This window comes from Barbus barbus (assembly GCF_936440315.1).
Source record: "Barbus barbus genome assembly, chromosome: 12".
Taxonomy (NCBI): domain Eukaryota; kingdom Metazoa; phylum Chordata; class Actinopteri; order Cypriniformes; family Cyprinidae; genus Barbus; species Barbus barbus.
The window spans coordinates 14,447,153-14,466,917 of NC_136740.1; the positions used below are offsets into that span (position 1 = coordinate 14,447,153).

The 19,765-nt window shown below is 35.2% G+C and overlaps 1 protein-coding gene across 1 annotated transcript; it reads left to right on the plus strand.

The window, feature by feature from the left end:
• The first annotated feature begins 1,348 nt into the window (after positions 1–1,348).
• cd4-1 (CD4-1 molecule) lies at positions 1,349–16,878 on the plus strand. Its single transcript, XM_079430737.1, has 11 exons — positions 1,349–1,401; positions 9,125–9,240; positions 11,936–12,029; positions 12,123–12,293; positions 12,392–12,532; positions 13,095–13,346; positions 13,786–14,163; positions 14,952–15,209; positions 15,298–15,404; positions 15,524–15,570; positions 16,398–16,878. Exons 3-11 carry the CDS (start codon positions 11,975–11,977, stop codon positions 16,432–16,434), a joined length of 1,446 nt encoding a protein of 481 aa, XP_079286863.1. The 5' UTR covers positions 1,349–1,401; positions 9,125–9,240; positions 11,936–11,974; the 3' UTR covers positions 16,435–16,878.
• Positions 16,879–19,765: the final 2,887 nt, after the last annotated feature.

A 19,765-nucleotide genomic window follows, 5' to 3' on the forward strand; every position in this document is an offset into this window, starting at 1 on the left:
CGTAAGAAGCATTTCAAGGTCCTGGAGTGGCCTAGCCAGTCTCCAGATCTCAACCCCATAGAAAATCTTTGGAGGGAGTTGAAAGTCTGTGTTGCCCAGCGACAGCCCCAAAACATCACTGCTCTAGAGGAGATCTGCATGGAGGAATGGACCAAAATACCAGCAACAGTGTGTGAAAACCTTGTGAAGACTTGCAGAAAACGTTTGACCTCCGTCATTGCCAACAAAGGGTATATAACAAAGTATTGAGATGAACTTTTGTTATTGACCAAATACTTATTTTCCACCATAATTTGCAAATGAATTCTCTAAAAATCAGACAATGTGATTTCCTGGATTCTTTCCCCCATTCTGTCTCTCATAGTTGAAGTGTACCTATGATGAAAATTACAGGCCTCTCTCATCTTTTTAAGTGGGAGAACTTGCACAATTGGTGGCTGACTAAATACTTTTTTGCCTAACTGTATAATGAAAAACTTTAATCAGTTTGACAACAAAAGAGTCAAAAAAAAAAAACGGTACAATGCTCTCACTATGGTGGTACCCTAAGGTACAAAGGCTGAAAGGTACATCTTTGCATCTTATTTACCCTTAAATGGTACATATTAGTACCTTAAATGTACATATTTATACTTTAAAAGTACATATTAGTACCTAGTTCAATAGATTAATTACTCACCCTCATGTCATTCCAAACCTGTAAGACCTTTGTTCATCTTTGGAACACAAAGATAGTTTTGATGAAATCCAAGAGCTTTCTGACACTGCATGGACAGCAACGCAACTAAAATGTTCAAATGGCCCAGAAAGGTATTAAGGACATTACTAAAATAGTCCATGTGACATCAGAGGTTCAACCGTAAGTGTATACGAGAATACTATTTGTGCACAAAGAAAACTAAAATAATGATTTTAATCAACAATTTCTTCTGTTCCACATCATTCTCTGCATGCGTGTGGTAGCCTACTGCTAGAACCCAGATGCGCTGTGTCTTGTTTAAAAAAGTGTTCTTTTCGTATTCTTTTTGACAGAATTTCACTTTTGGTGAACAAACCCTTTGTTTTGGTATTGTTTTGTACCTTTTTTGAGTTTAGTATAACATAAAATGCACTATTTAGAAAGGCAAAGACATTAAAATGCAAGAGAAAGGAGCTTTAAGAAAAGCTCACAGAAGGCCGTTGGTGTGATAAATCATGTGTGACACTGAAATAGAAGTAAATAGTACTTAACTGTCAGAGTAAAAACATAGACATACCATACCGCAGACACATGAGCGTAGAGCTACGCAAATCACGTTACAGTTTCCTGTCGTGTGTGTATAACAGAGTGTGTTTGGAAGAAAATGTCAGTGTAGTAGCTCTGAGACCTTGAACAGAACACACACTCATCTCATCACAACTGTAAGTATTGTTCTGTTACCATGTCAAACACAAACCATACTGCTTTTTGTTATTGGCCAGTCTGAATGCCTTTATCTTAAATACTGTGTAAAGTGTTTTGTCTTCAGCTAAATGTCTGACACAAATAGTGAGCGTTTTAAAATATTCCAAACAAAGTGACAATGGTGGAGATGTGTTTGTTAGTTAATGATGTTTACAAGCAGCTTGTTTTGATCAGTACAATTATATGGTCCTATATGCATTTTGAATACTCCATTGTAGCGTGAAGTTTTACGCATATGTTTCAGACGCCGAACTGACCTTTTGTGATGTGCTGTTTGTAGTATTCATGGTATTGAATGATCAAAAGTTTAATTGCTAATGATAACATGAATAACCGTTTGAAAAGAGATTTTTAAGTGTGCTATGTCTTGTTTATTATTTTAAAGCAAAATTGTATCCTTAGAGTAATGTTTTTTCGTTTGGTAATATGTGTTTGTAGATTACGTCTTATTACTTTTATTGCTGTAGACATGACATATTTGAAAGTGTTAGCCTTGATAATGCAGAATATTAATAGATATTAGATGTTTTATTATTGTGTTTAAATCTTTTCTGTAGGCCAAGTCCTCACTATGAACCGTTAATTGAATATTCAAAATTGTAAACTGGATGAAGATTTTATAGCCTGTTGTTCAATTTTAGTGTTTTGTAGTTTTGTTTTTGAAGTTTTAACAGTTTTGTGATACGTTAAATGTTTACACTCTAAAAAAATGCTGGGTTAAATACAATCCAGCGCTGGTTAAAATATGGACAAACCCAGTTATTGAGTTGTTTTGACCCAGCGGTTGGGTTAGTACCGCATGGGTCAAAACAACCCTGGGTTTTGTCCATATTTTAACCAGTGCTGGGTTGTATTTAACCCAGCATTTTTTTTTTTGAGAAACCCATTTACACTGAATCAGTCAAATGTTATGCTTTTGTATTTGCAACATTTCATTTAATTCATATGAGGTCACTGGGATACCATTTCAGAAAAGTAAAAAAAAAAAAGTGTACATTTAAGTAACGCTAAACAAACAGTGAATTTTCTTAACCTACATAAAACATCATTCACAAAATTAAGTTTTTAAGTTTATATTTTCAAGGTATATTTATGTTAAAGACACTAGTATATATCACATAATGAATTGGTTCAAAGATTTGCAGGTACGGGATGCCGATCTTTCTCAGATTATAAGTTTGGTACTGTCTGTGCAGGAAACAAAAACTGAGGCCAGCTTTTGCGCGTAACAGCAATTATGTATTTATTTTAACAGACAACATCCTCACTTCTACTTAGTGAGGACACTTCTACTAATGAAAATCTATCCACATTAATTGCAGTTTATCCAATTCTTTTTTTATACATTGCCCACAAAAGTCAGACTTAAAAACTAATGTCATTAGATGTAGGCCTAATAAAAAATATAACATCAAAATATAAAAGCAAGTGGCATCTGCGAACAAAATGCTGCTATCTTTTCATAGCTAAAACACGGTGTTAGCAATGGCAAGGTCAAGGGTTTGATTCCCAGGGGATGCTTTAACCTGATAAAATGTATTTGAATGTAATCTATGTTGATTTGGATGTGTATACCCTGGCTTTAAATTGCTATTTAGTGGCTACATGAAATAATTTCCCCCTAAGTTTACACAGGTGTCTTAGCAGATGAAACCACAGGTGTACCTTATCACATTAACTCGTCTGACAACCTAAAAGCATCCAAATACTTCTAGTCTTCATTTGAACAGTAAATCTATTATAATATTATTTAATATAACTCCTATCAAATAGTTTCTTTGAAAATTGTGCTATTGAAAAAACAATACATTATGAAAAATAAGCTATGATAGAAATACAAACGGATACCCGATGAAAAAAACAACTGTGTGTCATTGTCAGACATCGCTGTCTTGTTGAAGATCTAGTTTTGTTCTTTCTGAGGAAAAATCGCAAACAAAACATGGAAGAGATACTTCGCAACCACGTTTTTTTCAGGAGTCCAACATTGTAACACATTGCATCCCTCAAGTGAATAAAACATGCAAGCTTGTCGAAGACAAGGCATTCTATTTGTCAGCGTATACTATTGTACTCGCAAATATCTGGATATGGTTATCTTCCATGCATGCTTTTTATGACATGCTAATTTATTCTGAAAATATTATTATCACTCCAGCATCACTTACTTTACAGAAGTCTACTGACCTTAAGCATCAACAAAAAAAAAAAAAAAAACAGTGTTTTGAACAAGTAGGGTTCAGAGGAACATGTAGTAGACACAACTAAACTGAAACTTTATTACAGTGTCTTGTTCTGTCATGGCATGATAGACCATTTGATAAAAAAATCAATGCAAACCATCAAAAACATCTTCCTGAAATTCAACCCACCAAGAGCACTTTTGACCTCAGATGCAGTTAAAGCCGCACAGTGAAATCATTGACATATATTTTTAATAATCACCTTGGGTTACACTTTATATTAAGGTGACATTATTACAATGTAAATACACAAGCAAGTACCGAGTAATATTAATTAACTACATATACTTACTATATAGGGTTAGGGTTGAGGTTTGGCTTAGGTAATTATGCATCATTTACTATAGTATGTACATGTAACAAGGGTAATAACATCACCTTAAAATAAAGTGTTACCTCATGTTTTTAGTTATTGTAGATACAGCAGTATTAATGATGAAGGTGTAAAACAACAGATTATAACAGTGGATTTTGTCCTCAGCCGTTTGCCGTTTGTCTAATGCAGCGGCCTGTAGTTGTGGAAAGGCTCATAAAACACTTGAAGAACAGACACAAAATGCTTCTAAACACTGAGATAATAAACAAAATTCTGGATCAAAATGATTAAATGAGTGCAATTATAAAATGTAATATCAGCTTCTTGCACACACTTTGCGTATACCAAATAGTTTCTTCAAATAGCTTCAGTTTCTCAGGCAAGGAATTGTTTGGTCACCGTCGAGTACTTTTGCCATCATGTTTTTCTGCCTATATGACCGATGACACAATATTATGGTCAATATAATACATTACAATTAAGATTATCCATATGCGCAAGGAACAGAAAGTAAAGTACGTTGATTATCAGTTAAAGAAATTATATGCAATAAGCTATTAGCCTAATACATACATACAGATATACATACACAAAGTTCAATTGTGTGCATACATGCATTTATGTCAGCTTATGAAAGAAGTTTGAATAACATGTATATGCATTATTCCATTCATGTACAATAATCTTTAATATAGCAGCAGTCCGGTCATTAGATATTTACACTGAAAAGTGAAGGAATTCCACTATGTGGAACTAGCCGTTAATCCACAAGGGTGTAACATGTTTACAGTATTAATTTCATTAAAATTGAATTAATACCTTCTCATTTTTGTAATTTCAGTAGCTGAAATTTTAGTTAATTTGTGTTATCAAATGAAAATCATAATTGTTTTACAGTATTTTATGTACTCTTAAATAAAGTCACAGGACAAAAACACGATCTATTGATCTTCTGAGAATTCGGTCTGGCAAAAAACATCCTTTTCTGACTGTAAATGAGGAAAAATAAGACAGCAATTGTCTTGAAATCATTATGTCAAGAGAATGAGATATAAACAGCAAACCAAGTGAGAAAAGGAAGAGCAAAATGTAATGCATTGTCAAGCATAGAACACGTGTTTCACAGATTCTGCATCACTGAATGTGGAATTAAACTAAGAAATAATATAAATGTGTTTTAATAGAAAACACCTTTTCGTGTGGTTCAGTGTTACATCACAATGGGTGACCCTTTATTTTCATTAATGCAGTACTTGACACATATCATGAAACGGTGACTTTAACAAGTCTGAAAATAGAGTGCACCTGCGTTTGATTTTGGTGTTTGTGCGCTGCTGTTATGAAGGAGGGAGTGATTTTCATAATGAGAGCAGGATTCCCTCTTTCACAGTGTGTCATACAGACATTTTTCTCTATTTCTCATCCTCTCACTTCAGCTTTGTCCCACACACATACCACACATTTTGACAGAGGGTTTTCCTACCTGACCCTTAGTTTTATTATGGAACAGAAAATGCAATTCATTAGAAAGAAATTAGCATGTGGCTTTATGGATGGTCTGGGACTACCGTTATGGGTGAGGCTTTCAACAAGTTAATAGGTTTTTGAATGTTTCATAATGTCCTCTCAGTTAGTCACACTCAGGATGTCTAGTGATTTGTTCAGCTCAGTATAGTAAACAACCATCATCATTATCCAAATGTGAATTGCAAAAATAAAAAAAATCATATTTTTAATGTATACTCTGCATTCAGAGGAACTTAATTACGCAATGGAACAGAATCACAATCTGTACCGTAAGGTTTCGAAATTTGCCGTCTAAAATATGATCTAATCTTCTGTACATTAATCTAAAAATACACATTTTCGTAAGCATCAGACCAAATGTCAGTAATCTCTCATTCTCTCGACATCTCTTTCCACTGACATTTAGCCTGCATTTCAAACCTACAGGACTCCATTAAATGGAGGAGGTTTGTAACTGAAAACTCAAGAACGAAAGAGATGAATGCAATTTGTCTTTCTATGTAATTTCCATTCACTTTTCCAAAACAGTTCGTCTACCATGTGAAACTCTTACTGTAGAAAACCAAAAGCAATGGCGTCCATCTTAGTCCTCTTCAGCGCTCTGCTCACCTCAGACTTCTTCAACATTTCCTACGGCCCACAGTCTAAGCAGATGTGTGTGAATCACTGAAAGTTTCTGAGGATTCAGATTTGCTAGAGGGATCCCCTCTTAGTCACATACAATGCATGCATAAAATACTCACTAATTTGAACAGACCACACGAGGACTGTAGATAAAATGGCAACAAAGAAGAAAACTGCAGCTTGTTCGCCCCAAAAATACCTTGACACAAGTTACACTGGTAAGATGTGTGGGAGACAAAGACAATATCAGTCTTCGGTTCTTCAGTCGAGTACACACCGAAATGACTTGCTGAAGGGGAAACACGTAACGAAAACCTGTATGGGACATATTGAAATAAATCGCCTACTTTTCCTGCTTGCTTTCTTTCTCTCTTTCGGTAATGATTATGTTGGTGTCTCAACACCTTTTCAGTTTATGTGAGTAATGAGGGATCCCTCTAAAATAGGTCTTTCCTTTCAGCTCTGAGAGAAAAAGATAGATACATAGTTAGATAGATAGACAGATAGATGTGACTGGTGTAATGAAGAACTTTGTAAAGCTAAAGGTATTGTATTTTTTGAAGAATGCAAACGGCAGGAAGAGAGCGAATGACAGAGGGGTGAAACCTCAGACACAGATGTGAGGCAGGCAACGTGTTTGTTTCAACCTTCATGTGGTTCCCCTTAGCAAACCACTCCTGTCCTACAGCGCTGAAATATGCTCTACAGTACCTGTCGCTCTCTCGCGCTTTTCTTTAACGTACTTACTCTTCTACAGCAGGATGCTTTATTCACTCTGAAACATGTTTCAGTTTTAAATACTGATGCCACTGGAGAGTGTCTATTTTGTGTCTATGTCTTAACAAAACCAGACAAAATCAATGGACTGGTGCTTAGACCTGAATAACTGATGTAGAGATGTAGGGTTTCTTAATTTCCAAAGAATTTGGCCAAAAAGCCCCAAAGATAAACCTTACAGTGTTGATTCTTGTTAAGAATGGTGCTCTTTGCCATACACAATGTGCTGCAAAGAATGACTGAAGTATCTGCATTTTTAAGAGTGCAGCTTGTTTAGATAGGTGTGTATGAAGATTTGTGAATCGCTTCTGGGCTTCTAAATCCTCTGTAACACAAATGTAACAACAATCATAAGACTTATAAGACAATAAATTTGTGCTTATGAGGCATTTGATTTGGTGAGTTTTAAACAATAAGAGAGTCAGCAGCTCTAAAGAGAAGTATAGTGCAGAAAGATGCTGACTTGACTTAGAACTAACCGTAACTAACAAAAACAGATCTAGCATAGGATTTTTACTGCAAGTAAAAAAACATTGTTCTCTTTTACTAAAAACCACTTGGTTGACCATTATATTCCATGAGCTTTCATTTCAGTATTTGATTCATTTGTGTTCCTTTATGGAACCGCATTGGTTTAAATCAGTTTGTCATAAAGCAGAAGTGCTATATTAAAGAGAAACCTTCTTTCAGGTGTTAAAAAACAGCCAAGTTAATATATGGGATTTATCAGTTTTTAGAGGCAGTTGAGTTGTGATAATTTGCAGCCTTTTAATAACATCAGAAACAATAATCATCAGTTTATCCATGACCACTTCTTTAAAAGGTATGATCTATATATAGATCTATGATCTGTATACGAATGCATTTAATCATCATTTGCCTCATAATTGCTTATTACATAAGTATGCATTAAATGATAAATGGATTCAAAGAATTTGCAATAAACAAGTTCACGAGTCGCATTCACACTTTCATTTTTTTTTTTTCAAATAGGGTTTCTCGTTTCTGTTTTCCACATATTTTTTAAATGGTCGGAAAAATAACATAGATCAAGAAAATCTGTTGTAATTTACAGTACTGGACATTTTTCAATACTATTTGAATTCTCTATTAAATCAAATTTATCTGTGGACGGACAGTTATCCATTTTAAAGTCTGGATGTGGTGTTTTATGCTGATTTAGCAACACAGATTGTTTGTAAAGGTTACAATGATTCGAGTTCTTATACAAATTACACCGAATTATCTGTTCATAGTGAAGTCATTATACGTTGTAACATTCCACCCATATTTACTCAAGCCGTATACGCACTCGGGTGATATTAGAATAAAGCATCTCATCTCTTTAAACAAATAATAGATTAAAAGAATGCATAAATGTAAGGACACTGGAACAATTAAAAAACAAAAAACATAAAAAAACAACAAAAAACAAATAGAAATAAATTTTATTTTGTTGGGCTCGGAGGCTCAGCACTGATAAAAATGTTTTATTCATAATAAAATGTGTTTTTAAATAGAGTAGATTAGATTGTTATTATAATTTATCAATAGCTCTGTAGCAATGCTCATGGTTACTAATAGGACACTGACATTTAAAAAAGTATATAGACAAGTTAAAGTCAATTATACAATAATTTGGCAAACAAACAAAGAAAACAAAAAACAAAGCAAAACAAACAAAAAGACAAACTAAACATAAAACTACACAAAAACTAGCAGTTCAAAAATAAAGTAAAAGGTAAAATAAGTAAAATAAACAGGGTTTCAAAGTATGTTATTCTTTACATGATAATCAAACACATTCGTTACGCAGACCAGAAAAACCTACTTTGAAAAAAAACAAACTTTTTTAACTGTAACACAGCGATGTCTAATTTTTAAAATGTATTATTGGAAAACTTAGAAAACATTTAAATTTGATCAATTAATTTTATTTCATGATTATCATTGATACTTTTCCCACATGGATCTGACTATAAATTTCTCTATTATTATACATTTATTATGAAATTTTATATTAATATAACTATAATGTTTTGTAGAAAGAAACAATACGGTTAGAAAAGTAATTATCATACACATTTGACAACTCAAGATATTCAGTGGAAAAATGTAAAATATATATATTTTTTTAATTTACTTAATTCAACAGCCTCATGTCAATAACCGGACGTCTTCTTTTCTTCTCAGGCCAATCAGACGGAGGGGAGGCGTCAACGCAGGTTAAATAGAAATATTTTGGCCTGTAAGTGAACACATCCGCTGCACGACTTTGAAGAAGAACGATAAAAAATTTTGCTCATAAGGTGAGTATATTTACACATAAATGTACATTTAAATATACCCTGTTATCTACACATAGCAACTGTAATTATTTTTGTCTGTTTTTATGTCTTCTCAAGATCAGAATAGACAATAAAATCCTTTTTAGTGTTGATCTTTTAAAACCTTTTTTGTTATATATATATATATATATAAACAATGAACCTGCATTATTTACTGTGAATGAAGTCTAGAATACAGTACAAATTAATGAACAAATTACATGAACCAAATTTGCACTTTTTAAATTTTAAATTCAATTAATCTGACGGCATATATTGTGCATTGCTAAAAACTTGGTTCATGTTAAAGTTTCAAACTGAAAAATGAAAACTTTCCAATACACGATATAGACATCAAATGTACGAGATATAAACCAGAAGTATATTCTCCTAGTGCATGCGATGCTGAGAGCAGCTGTGAAAATGAACAAGGAATGTCTTCGGCTCTATTATAACATGAACAATTAATCACATACAGGATATTATGCTTATATTTCCACTGTGAGTAGTTTGAACTAAACGAGCATTAAAATAGCTTGGAATTCCATCAGAATAATTTATCTTAATCTCTAAGATTCGTTTAAAAAAAGAAAAACCAACATGAATGAAAATGAACATGCTTAATCTATCAAGTCCATTATTTGTTTTTCTAAATGTTTTGTCAGGCATTTAGAGATTGAAGTTCTTGGTGTTACTAATGTTCCCCTCCCTTCTCCTCCATCTCTGTGTGTCTGTTTGCTGTTTAACCTCCATCCTGACCACAGACCTGATCATCTGTCTTTCTGGGTTACTTGTTCAGGTGCAGTCTCTGGCTGTCTTTATCTCTACATCTCGTTTGTGTTTCTTGGTGTGCTTCTCCTTCCTCTGTTTCTGTTTCTAATTCTTCACAAACTTTTCCCTCATTTCTTACACATTTCTTTGCTCCACTGAAGACTTAAAACTTAAAACTCACAAGGTTACAATCTTCCCATTCCACATTTTTGTAATAAATGGCAACAAAATCAAGGCAAATTTTAATTCTGAATCAGAGCAATAAAAATATTTGGACCTCACATAAAAATGGCTGAAGCTATTATAAATGTATGTCTCAAATAATGTTTTACTTTTATTCATTATAGCGGGCGTTTTTATCCAAAGTGGTTTACATTCCCGGGATGCAACCACTGCTCATTGGTTGATGCTGATTTAATTTAGCCTTTGATACAGAATGTGCCTGAAAATGGTACTTTTTCATACTGAAATGTATTACTTTAAAATCAGCCAAATCATAGACACACAAATAGCCTGTACCACAAGGCCCGCATGTGAATATTTAGTACCCCGACTCTGCATGAAAATGTATATTCCCTATAGCTAATTGCACATTATATGTTTTTGGATTTTCAGTACTTGTAATAAAAATGTAACTGGTATGAACAGAAAGTCACAAACTGTTCTATGCAGTATACTTTTGCATGCTTTATTGCTGTAAATTATGCTGCAGAAGTTATGTTTACTAAACTTATTTACTGTAAGAAAGCACATTTGTCACAAGAATGCGCTACTTAATTTATCGATAAAGTGTGTGTCGCATAATAGAGCTAGATCTTGTTTTATTTTATATATAAATTCAGTTATTCATCCTATAAATCTGGAGCCACTTTTTTCCTTGGTGGTTCTCAGTGGTGGACAGGCAAAAATAAAAATAATAAAACATAATTTTAAAACCAAAATCACTCAATTTTAAAGTTGGAAGTGGAACATTATCACCTATATATGATTATTTGCCTATATTTTTTATTATTTCTAATGATTTTCTTAAATGTGCATTTATGTTTGAGCATTAGGATCTTAAAATAGTCATCATTTACATTTATTTATGCTTTTGTCAGACGATTTATCAAAAGCGACTTGCATTGAATTTAAGTATATGTTTTAACATTTCATGCATTCCTTGGAAATTAAACCAAGCCCTTGCATTATTAGTTTAGGAATATTTTTCCTCGAAGAATATTGTAAATTAACATTAAAATAATAAATAATAATAATAAATAACAATCAATAAAACAGTTTACAGACTGTAGTCACAAAGATACTGCATATGTACTGTATAAAACATTGTAACAAATAAATTAGGTGTCTGCATTTTTCTAGTTTAAAGTGTCAGTCTCTTCAAAAGGAGTAAAAAGAGAGATTTGTGTGAACAAATCACATGCACAAAAAGAGAAAACGGCAAGATCAGATATAACAGGCATAACACACACCGCAATCTAAGCACAGCGACACCACCAGCAGCGCCATGTGGTGTTCTTTTTTCTGTGTGTAAGCGTGGAGAGATCCGCCTTTCGTGGAACAAGGGAGGAAGAGAGGGGGTGTTATGGAGGAGGAGGTGAAGAGGTGAAAACGAGAGGGATAAGAATCTACTCCCTGTACAATCTCAGCCCACCACAGACACACCTCTCGGCGTCTTTTTCTCGCCGCCTTTCTAGCTGTTGTTCTTTCATGTTTCTTCACTGATACTCGTCTTCCTTTATGTCTGTAACCCATAGCCCACCACAAAGCCTCTGTCTCCCCCTCACTATCCGACACTGTTTCTCTCAATCACTCAAAAAAAATCTGAGCCCACCACAAGCCCCTTCCTTCCTCTGTATTTTTATGCTCCTTGTGATGCATTTCTTTATGGCTATATGTATTACAGATCACCCTCCATCTTCTCTGGCTCTGCTCTGAGGACAGAATGATGTTGTGTTGGATACTAATATCACTGTTTGTTGGATTTCTTAAAGCACAAGGTAAGTTGCAAATATCTTGATAGCTGTTATATGTGAAGAGTGTGAAATGCTGTCTGTATAAGCATTCTTTTTCTGTCCAATCTGTTCTTTTAGTATCAGAAAACTCTGTGGTAATTTACGCACAGGTAGGAGGGACTGTTACCCTACCGAGATACAAGGTAGAAGGAAATAGAGGAAAAGTAGATAATGTTTATGTGAACTGGTATCGCGGATCAGACAAAACCCTAATTATCAGCAGGAATCCTCAGAGTACGAACCAAAAGGGTAAGAAGCATGTTTTTGAGTTCATTCATTTTCACTCTACAGTAATAATCAGGCTTTCATGTTTGATATAACTGGACATGTATGTTTGTATTTTGTAGTGGGAGAAAAGACACGCATTGATCTGCTGGAGGATTTCTCTCTCCAGATCTCAGATGTACAGGATTCTGATTTTGAAATTTGGCTCTGTGAACAACATGTATTAAAGACTACTTCAGAAAAGTCCTACAAACTATACCCTGGTAAGAGAGAGTGTATGTTCGAGAAACAAGAAGTAGAAAAAAGACAAATTATTTAGTCACATCATTTCTTAAAGGGATAGTTCACACAAAACTGTCACCCTCCTATCTCTTTCTTGTGCAGAGCACAAAATAATATATTTTGAAGAATGTTTTGAATCGTTTTTGTATATACAGTAAAAGTCACTGGGGTCCAAAAACAGCATTGGACCCCCATTGACCTTCATTGTATGGGGGGGGGGGGGGGGGGGGGGGTATTTTGGAGATATTTTGGAGATATAAGAAAGAGTAAAAGAAGAGCAGTTTGAATAAATGATAAGAGAATTTTTAAGGGTAAACTATCCTGTTAAAATTAGTTTTTCCAATACGTTTTTCAAATATGAGGAAATGACAGGATGAACAGGAATACTCAAGTTACACACACACTCTTCATAATCAGTTACACACACAAAATTGGACATTATTGATATTTTGTAGTGTAGGCTATAACTTTACACATTACATGATACGATTCCTCTAACATTGTCGTATTACAGCGTTCAACATTTGTTCTTCTCTGTTTCAGTCACTATACCCAAAGAGCAGGCTGTGATGGCTGGTGACTCTCTGTCACTGGAATTTAAAGTGGACTCTAGTCCATTAAAACCCCAAGTAACATGGATTTCACCTCAAAATTTCATCTCTTGCAATCAAATAAAAAGTTACGCGGAGAAATTTGAAGTCACAAGTGTGTCTAGGTGTCATAGTGGTGTTTGGACATGCAGGTTGGAGTATGATAAGAGAAAAACTGAAGCAAAAACAACTGTTTTTATAATAGGTGAGACTATCGTGTTATTAATCTCTCTCTCTCCCAGTGTATTTATCCATTTACCTTAGTGTGCTCATTTTCAAAGTAATAAAGAATATAGGTCTACAATACACATGAAACATACAAAATGATTACAGTCAGGATCTATAAGCAGAAAAAAACAATTGTAGTGGATTAATGAGAAAGCACTGATAAAACCTTTTTTAATCTCATAACCCCAGCCTAAATATAAATATATAATATGCTAATATAATTGTTGCAATCTATATAGTCTAGACTACTTTATTAAATAGTTCAAATTAATTTTCTTTTTCAAAAAGTGACAAAGTTAGATTTAATTCATTCAATTCAGATATGACTTCTAAAAATTGTTGCTTTTTTTTTTTTCTTAACACAATAATAATAATAATAATAATGTTTCCTTTATTTTTTATTTATTTTCCTCCAGACCTCTCCTTTATTTCAGATATCATTTATACCTCATATTCATCCTCTACAGTCGACATCCCTTGTTCCTTGTCTTCTAACATTCCCTGGTCAGTCTTGAAAAAATCTGGCCTCGAGGGTGGTAACTGGAGCTTCGCTCCTCTCAGCGACCCAGAGTCAACACAATCTCTCCTCAGCCTCAACATTGATCCGGTGGTCAGATGGGACATCACACAGGGCGCAAACAATACCATCAAGGACAAGGGAACAGAATTGAAAGACCAGGATCTATCGATTCATAATCTGCCTGTATCAGAGAAAATCAGGGGGGTTTACACATGCAATCTAAAATTTAAAACCAAGACCCTCAGGAGTGAAGTCAAGGTAGAGGTTCTGAAAGGTAAGTTAAATGACAAGTCTTGAGGGTCTAGTAACATATGAACAAACTACTAACTCAGCTACTTTCAGTTAGTAGTGTGAGAAAATGTATATAATAATGTAGTTTTCACAATAACAAGCTACGTTTTCCATCAAGTGCCCTACAAAACGAAACATTGATGTTTGTTACATTGACATTCATGCTGTTCTGTGGCCTCCTAAACAAGTGGTATTCACTGAACGGATCTCTCACACGTAATGTCATATGCTTTAGTAATGCTAAGTTTTATTAGTTTTCCTCACAACATCTACATTGCTTTCTCTTGTTGTTACAGTCATGAAAACATAAGTCGAGTGGGGTTTTTTTATTCTTTATGATCAAATATTTTAGTATATGCTAGGACAATTTTTTAACTCCTAAGTGCATTAAATTGTTGTGCTTGTTATCGGTTTAAATTTAATGACAAATCGAGTCCTCCTTTGAAATTTGCTCTCCACCAAGTGCACTATAACAATAAAAAAGAAAAAGAAAAGGAGATAAAATACCACTATCCTTTATAAAATAAATAAGATTTTATTAGGTTATTAATATAACTGTTGTCACCTCAGAGTATTATTAAATGTTCCTTTAAATTATGAGTAACTTGTAGCGTGAAGTTGATTCCTCAATATTGGAATAAAGGATTACTGTACATTAACTGTGGCTTGAAACAGAGAGTGTTTGTTTTGGACACTTTTCTTACTGCACTTACAATGCAAACATATCTTGCCTTATTTAATCTAAACTCTCTAAATTTCTCCTTTTATTAGTTTCCTCTTCTGGAGGATCTCGAGTATATGAAGGCCAAAGTGTGAATCTGACATGCACATTAGGACATCAAAATACCTCCGACCTCGAGGTGAAATGGACCTGCTCGTCTTGCTCCTTTATTTCCAGTCGTCTCAGTCATTCTCATCCATCTTCTCTGTCCATCCCTGAAGTGAAATTGAAGGACAGTGGGAAATGGACATGTGAACTCTGGAAAAACGGGAAGAAGCTGACATCTGCTGTGCTTTCATTAAAGATTGGTAAGAGAAGTGAAAGAAAGAGGGAAAGAGTGATACATGTGAAATAAAAAGTGTGTAACACTTCTGCTGTCGATAAAATGTTTCACAGAGAAAGCTCCAGTAGACATCTGGCTTTGTGTTGCCATCAGCGGTGGAGTCGTGGGCTTCATCTTGCTCCTTGTGATCGTCATTATATGCATTCGCAGACACAGACAGGTTAATGTTCATTATGATACTCAGAGCAGTTTTATCCAGTGCAGCACACCAGGCAAGCTGTAAATAGTTGAAAGGTGAAAATCAAATGCCTTATAGATTTTCTTTCATTCCTCTAACAGATGACGATGTACAGACGACGCAAAACCAAATTCTGCTGCTGCAAAAAGTGAGTTTGGTGGTTGTTAGATCTGCTGCTTTCGAAATAACACACACAGATGCCCTACGATGTATTTAGACACTTAAGCCACACTTAAGCCACAAATATAAATGTCATTGATACTCAACTGACTTTTTTTTTTTTATAGCACAAATACACCTGTTTCAGGTATAAAACATATCACAAAAAGCTGATTTAAATGATAAACTACAGATATACTCTCCAATATTTGGATGCATTTCAGCTGCTTTATGACATGTCTATTGTGGTTACTCTGATATGACATCTGTTCGAACTTTGAACTATTTGACTTCATATAAGTTGATTGAAAAAAAGATTTTCACTTTATATTAAGTGGCCTTAACTACTAGTACTTACATAAAAAATAAATACAATGTACTTACTGTGTTCATATTGTATTGCAAAACACTTTTGCTGCTATTGAGGTGGATATGGGTAAGGTTAGGGACAGGTTTGGTGGTATGGGTAGGTTAAGGTGTAAGGGATGGGTCAACAGTGTATGTAATTATAAATGTAATTACAGAAATTACAGATGAAATTCAAGCATTTTTAAAATATAAGTACAATGTAAATACATGTATGTACACGATAGGTGCATTGTACTAAATGATTAATTTAAATGGGAGTACATTGTCATTAAGGCCACTTAATATAAACTGGGACCAAATTAAATTTTTTTGCAAATATCACATTTTGCTAACTAATGCAATGTGATTACATTTATATACAATTTTTCCAAATACATTTTGTTGTTACTGAATATATGAACATTTATCATTCTTAAAATCATGTTTGTCTGTCTATCTCTGTCTCAGTCCCCAGCAGAATCAAAAGGGATTCTACAAGACGTGAAGATCCTCTGATTTTAATTTTTATAACCATATTAATGTACAGTTGCATGAACAAATCCTCCCTTGCCAGAACTGACTGTCGTCATTGTGCAGATGACGCTGGAATTTCTTTATAATTGTGTCAAATTCTCTTATAGCCACTTTATATATTTGAACATGCTTGATCACAAACAATGTTAATATACAACTCAAACAATATGCTGTATCTCTTTCGGTGTATATAACATGATATCGTTTGTTTGGAGGATAAATGTGATAACAGGATAAAACTATTATAGTGGCTATTGTAATTTAAGCACAGTCATTATATCTGTACACTTTTTATTACAATTGCCCATAGTGCCTCTTTATGTTGTTCTGATATGTTTTATCCACTCCTGCTTACCACCTCATCTTTTGAATGCTCTTTTGCATTTGTAAATTAACATTTTTGTTTGGTTCTTTTCTTGCATTTCTTCATTTCAGAAAATAGCACCTGAAAATATTGATAATATAAAATAAAATATAATATATTAGATGAAATAAAACTATGATCATTCTCGCACCAAAATGTCATTTAAACCCCTAATAATAATAATAATAATAATAGTAATACAATGCTTGTTCTCATTTGATCCACTAATATCTGCAGTCTTGATTAATCATGTAGCTAAACACACAGGTGTATACAGGATGAATAGATTTGTCTCCACTAGATGGCAGTCAACAAAACTCATGTCATTGCTGATATTTATTTGGAGAGAAATGCTGGCACAACCTGAAACCAAAGAGTTATCGTTTATATGAGTTATGAGCATAATTTAACCAGCAAAATGGAAATATTGAAATATGTGAGAATAATGAGTTCCAAAAGACATATTTTTTATTTTTTTCACAGCACAGGAAACCACGTGTAGTGAGTATTGAGACTCAAGCACAATTATATATTTTTTTTACTGATGTTATCACCATAACAATCACCTTGAGAGCACTGCAGAGCACTTGTGTTTTTAGGGGGCTTATATTTATCTTAACCTATTTTCAGTATTATGGAAGTAATTTTGCTAGGTCATGTTTCATATTTAGCTGACACTTTTATCCAAAGTGACTTAGAAATGAGGAATACAACAAGCAATTCATCAGAGGCAATTAACACATGAAGTAAACAGAGGTGTGATGTGGGCTCTATTGGGCTCATTAAAGACCAGTTGTGCTGCTGCTTACTGGGATCATTTGTAAAGGTTTGATTGCGCATGATGGAAGTCCAGCCAGAAGAGTGTTGCAATAGTCCAGCCTAGAAATGACAAGGGCCTGGACAAGAAGTTGTTCGGCTTGCTCTGTTAGGAAGGCCCTGATTTTGTTACTGATGGGAGGATTCATTCATAGCATCTGTCATTTGACAAATGAACCAATGACTCGGGAGGTAAAATTTTCGTTTATGTTTTACATTGTATGTCTTTGGCTGCATTATGTTTATTTCAGAGGTGTAAAGTATTGGGGTAAATGTAAATAATTACTGTACTTGAGTATCTTTTCGGATACTTTGTAGTTGTACTGATATTATCAACTTTTACTCTCTATTTCACTATACTTTTGAACGAGTGTCTGTACCGGGGGCAGTTCTAGACCACAGTAACGAGGGGAGGGGGCGGTTAGACAGGGCCACTTGTGCTTTTAGGGGCACAATTTTAAAGTTAATCTTAAACTACTTTAAGTATTATTCATTCAGTCATTTTTCACCTTGTCATGCATCACTGCAATCTCTAGAAGTAATCTATAACAATTTCAACTAAAATGAATGCTTCATTTATTTGATAAATAATTTTGCATTGTAGTGTCAGGGGCATCTGTTACAAGTCGGTCAGGTTCTCCCCTCAGCCAGTCACAGCGCACAGCCTCTCCTGAATACTAATCATCTGCACCTGTTCCTCATCACCCCTTCAAGCGGACACAGTTTAAAAGCACACACCTCAGCTTCAGCCATTGTCCGATCTCGTTAATGCGAAGTGGACTCAACCTACTGGTACTATTGTCTGATACTAGCAAAGTGACTTACCTGTGTTACTTACCTGAATTCTGTTCCTCCAGTTGTGCATGTCATCTGCAGCTCCATACTCCACGCTGAGGTGTGTCCTTCTGTTCTTCTGGTCTCCGTCTCCACAAGCTCCTGAAAGGCAAAAGGATTCCTGTTACTCCCAGTATTCACCTCCCTGGACTAACTCAGTGTTGGATTACTCACCTCAAGTTCCCCGTCTTCCATTCTGACCTAACCATTCAATAAACTGTTCATTGTTTATACTTACCCCTGTGTCCAGATCTGTACTCACGTAACAGAAGATCGGACCATGGATGAAGCTGAGGTGTGTGCTTTTAAACTGTGACTGCTTGATGGGGTGATGAGGAACAGGTGTGCTCAATGATAGGCGAGGTGGAAACAGGTGCGTGAGTGCAACGTGACAGACAGATACGTGACATTATCTCCCCCTCCCGGAAGGCACGTCCTGCGCCGTAACAGCAACATCACGGGGGGCGGTACAGGGACACAGGGGAAGCCTCCAGGGCAGATCCGGGGACTCAGGAGACCATGGCGGGTCTGGATGCTCGGGGAGCCATGGCGTATCAGGAGACTCAGGCGGCCATGGCGGGACTGGAAACTCGGGAGGCCACGGCCTTATTTTTTTGGGCCGCCAAGACGGGTGGAGGGGTACTGTGGCCTTGGCCCGGCCACACAGGCCGTGACCCTATAGTATGGAGCGATTTTTGGGCCAATATTTATAAAACAAATCCAGTGTTTTGCAAATAAACACAATCTGCTTTGCAAAGAAAAACTCGTCTTTCAAACAAACGCAAAGTGATTTTCAAATACAAAACTCTTTGAGAGAAAATGCAGAGGTATGGACAAATATATGTATTGTGTGTTACAACTGTTAGACTCATTTGCCTTTTTATGGGGAAACTTGGCTTGATTTTCTCACAAATGCATGCGGGCTGATTTTCTCACACGAGTGCGGGCAGATTTTCTCACATGTGCAATTGAGCAACTTTCTTTTCCAAAACAGCAGATGGCGCTGTTGGTCAATTTACGCTAGTCTCCCGAGACCTGAAACACCCCTTTTACCTTTTCAGACCAATATGAGTGGGGAACAGGTGAGTTTCCGTCTTACTAGATCTATAATTAACCATTTAGATTTTGATTTTCACAAAGCAACCCTACTACAGTGTCAGTGAAATTCACAACAAGTGCTGTAAAGTTGTTAACATGATTGATTAGTTCCAAAATGCCTGCCCGGTGGAGTGGCACGGTAGAGTCCATGGTCTTCACACGAGGAGGACTTCACACGACCGCTACCGCG

Excerpts from the sequence above, each read along its gene's own strand:
- cd4-1 (XM_079430737.1), top strand. The coding sequence starts at position 11,975 with ATGATGTTGTGTTGGATACTAATATCACTGTTTGTTGGATTTCTTAAA. Across the intron at positions 12,294-12,391 it reads TCAGAGTACGAACCAAAAGG|TGGGAGAAAAGACACGCATT; the intron begins GTAAGAAGCATG and ends TGTATTTTGTAG. Across the intron at positions 15,405-15,523 it reads GCATTCGCAGACACAGACAG|ATGACGATGTACAGACGACG; the intron begins GTTAATGTTCAT and ends TTCCTCTAACAG.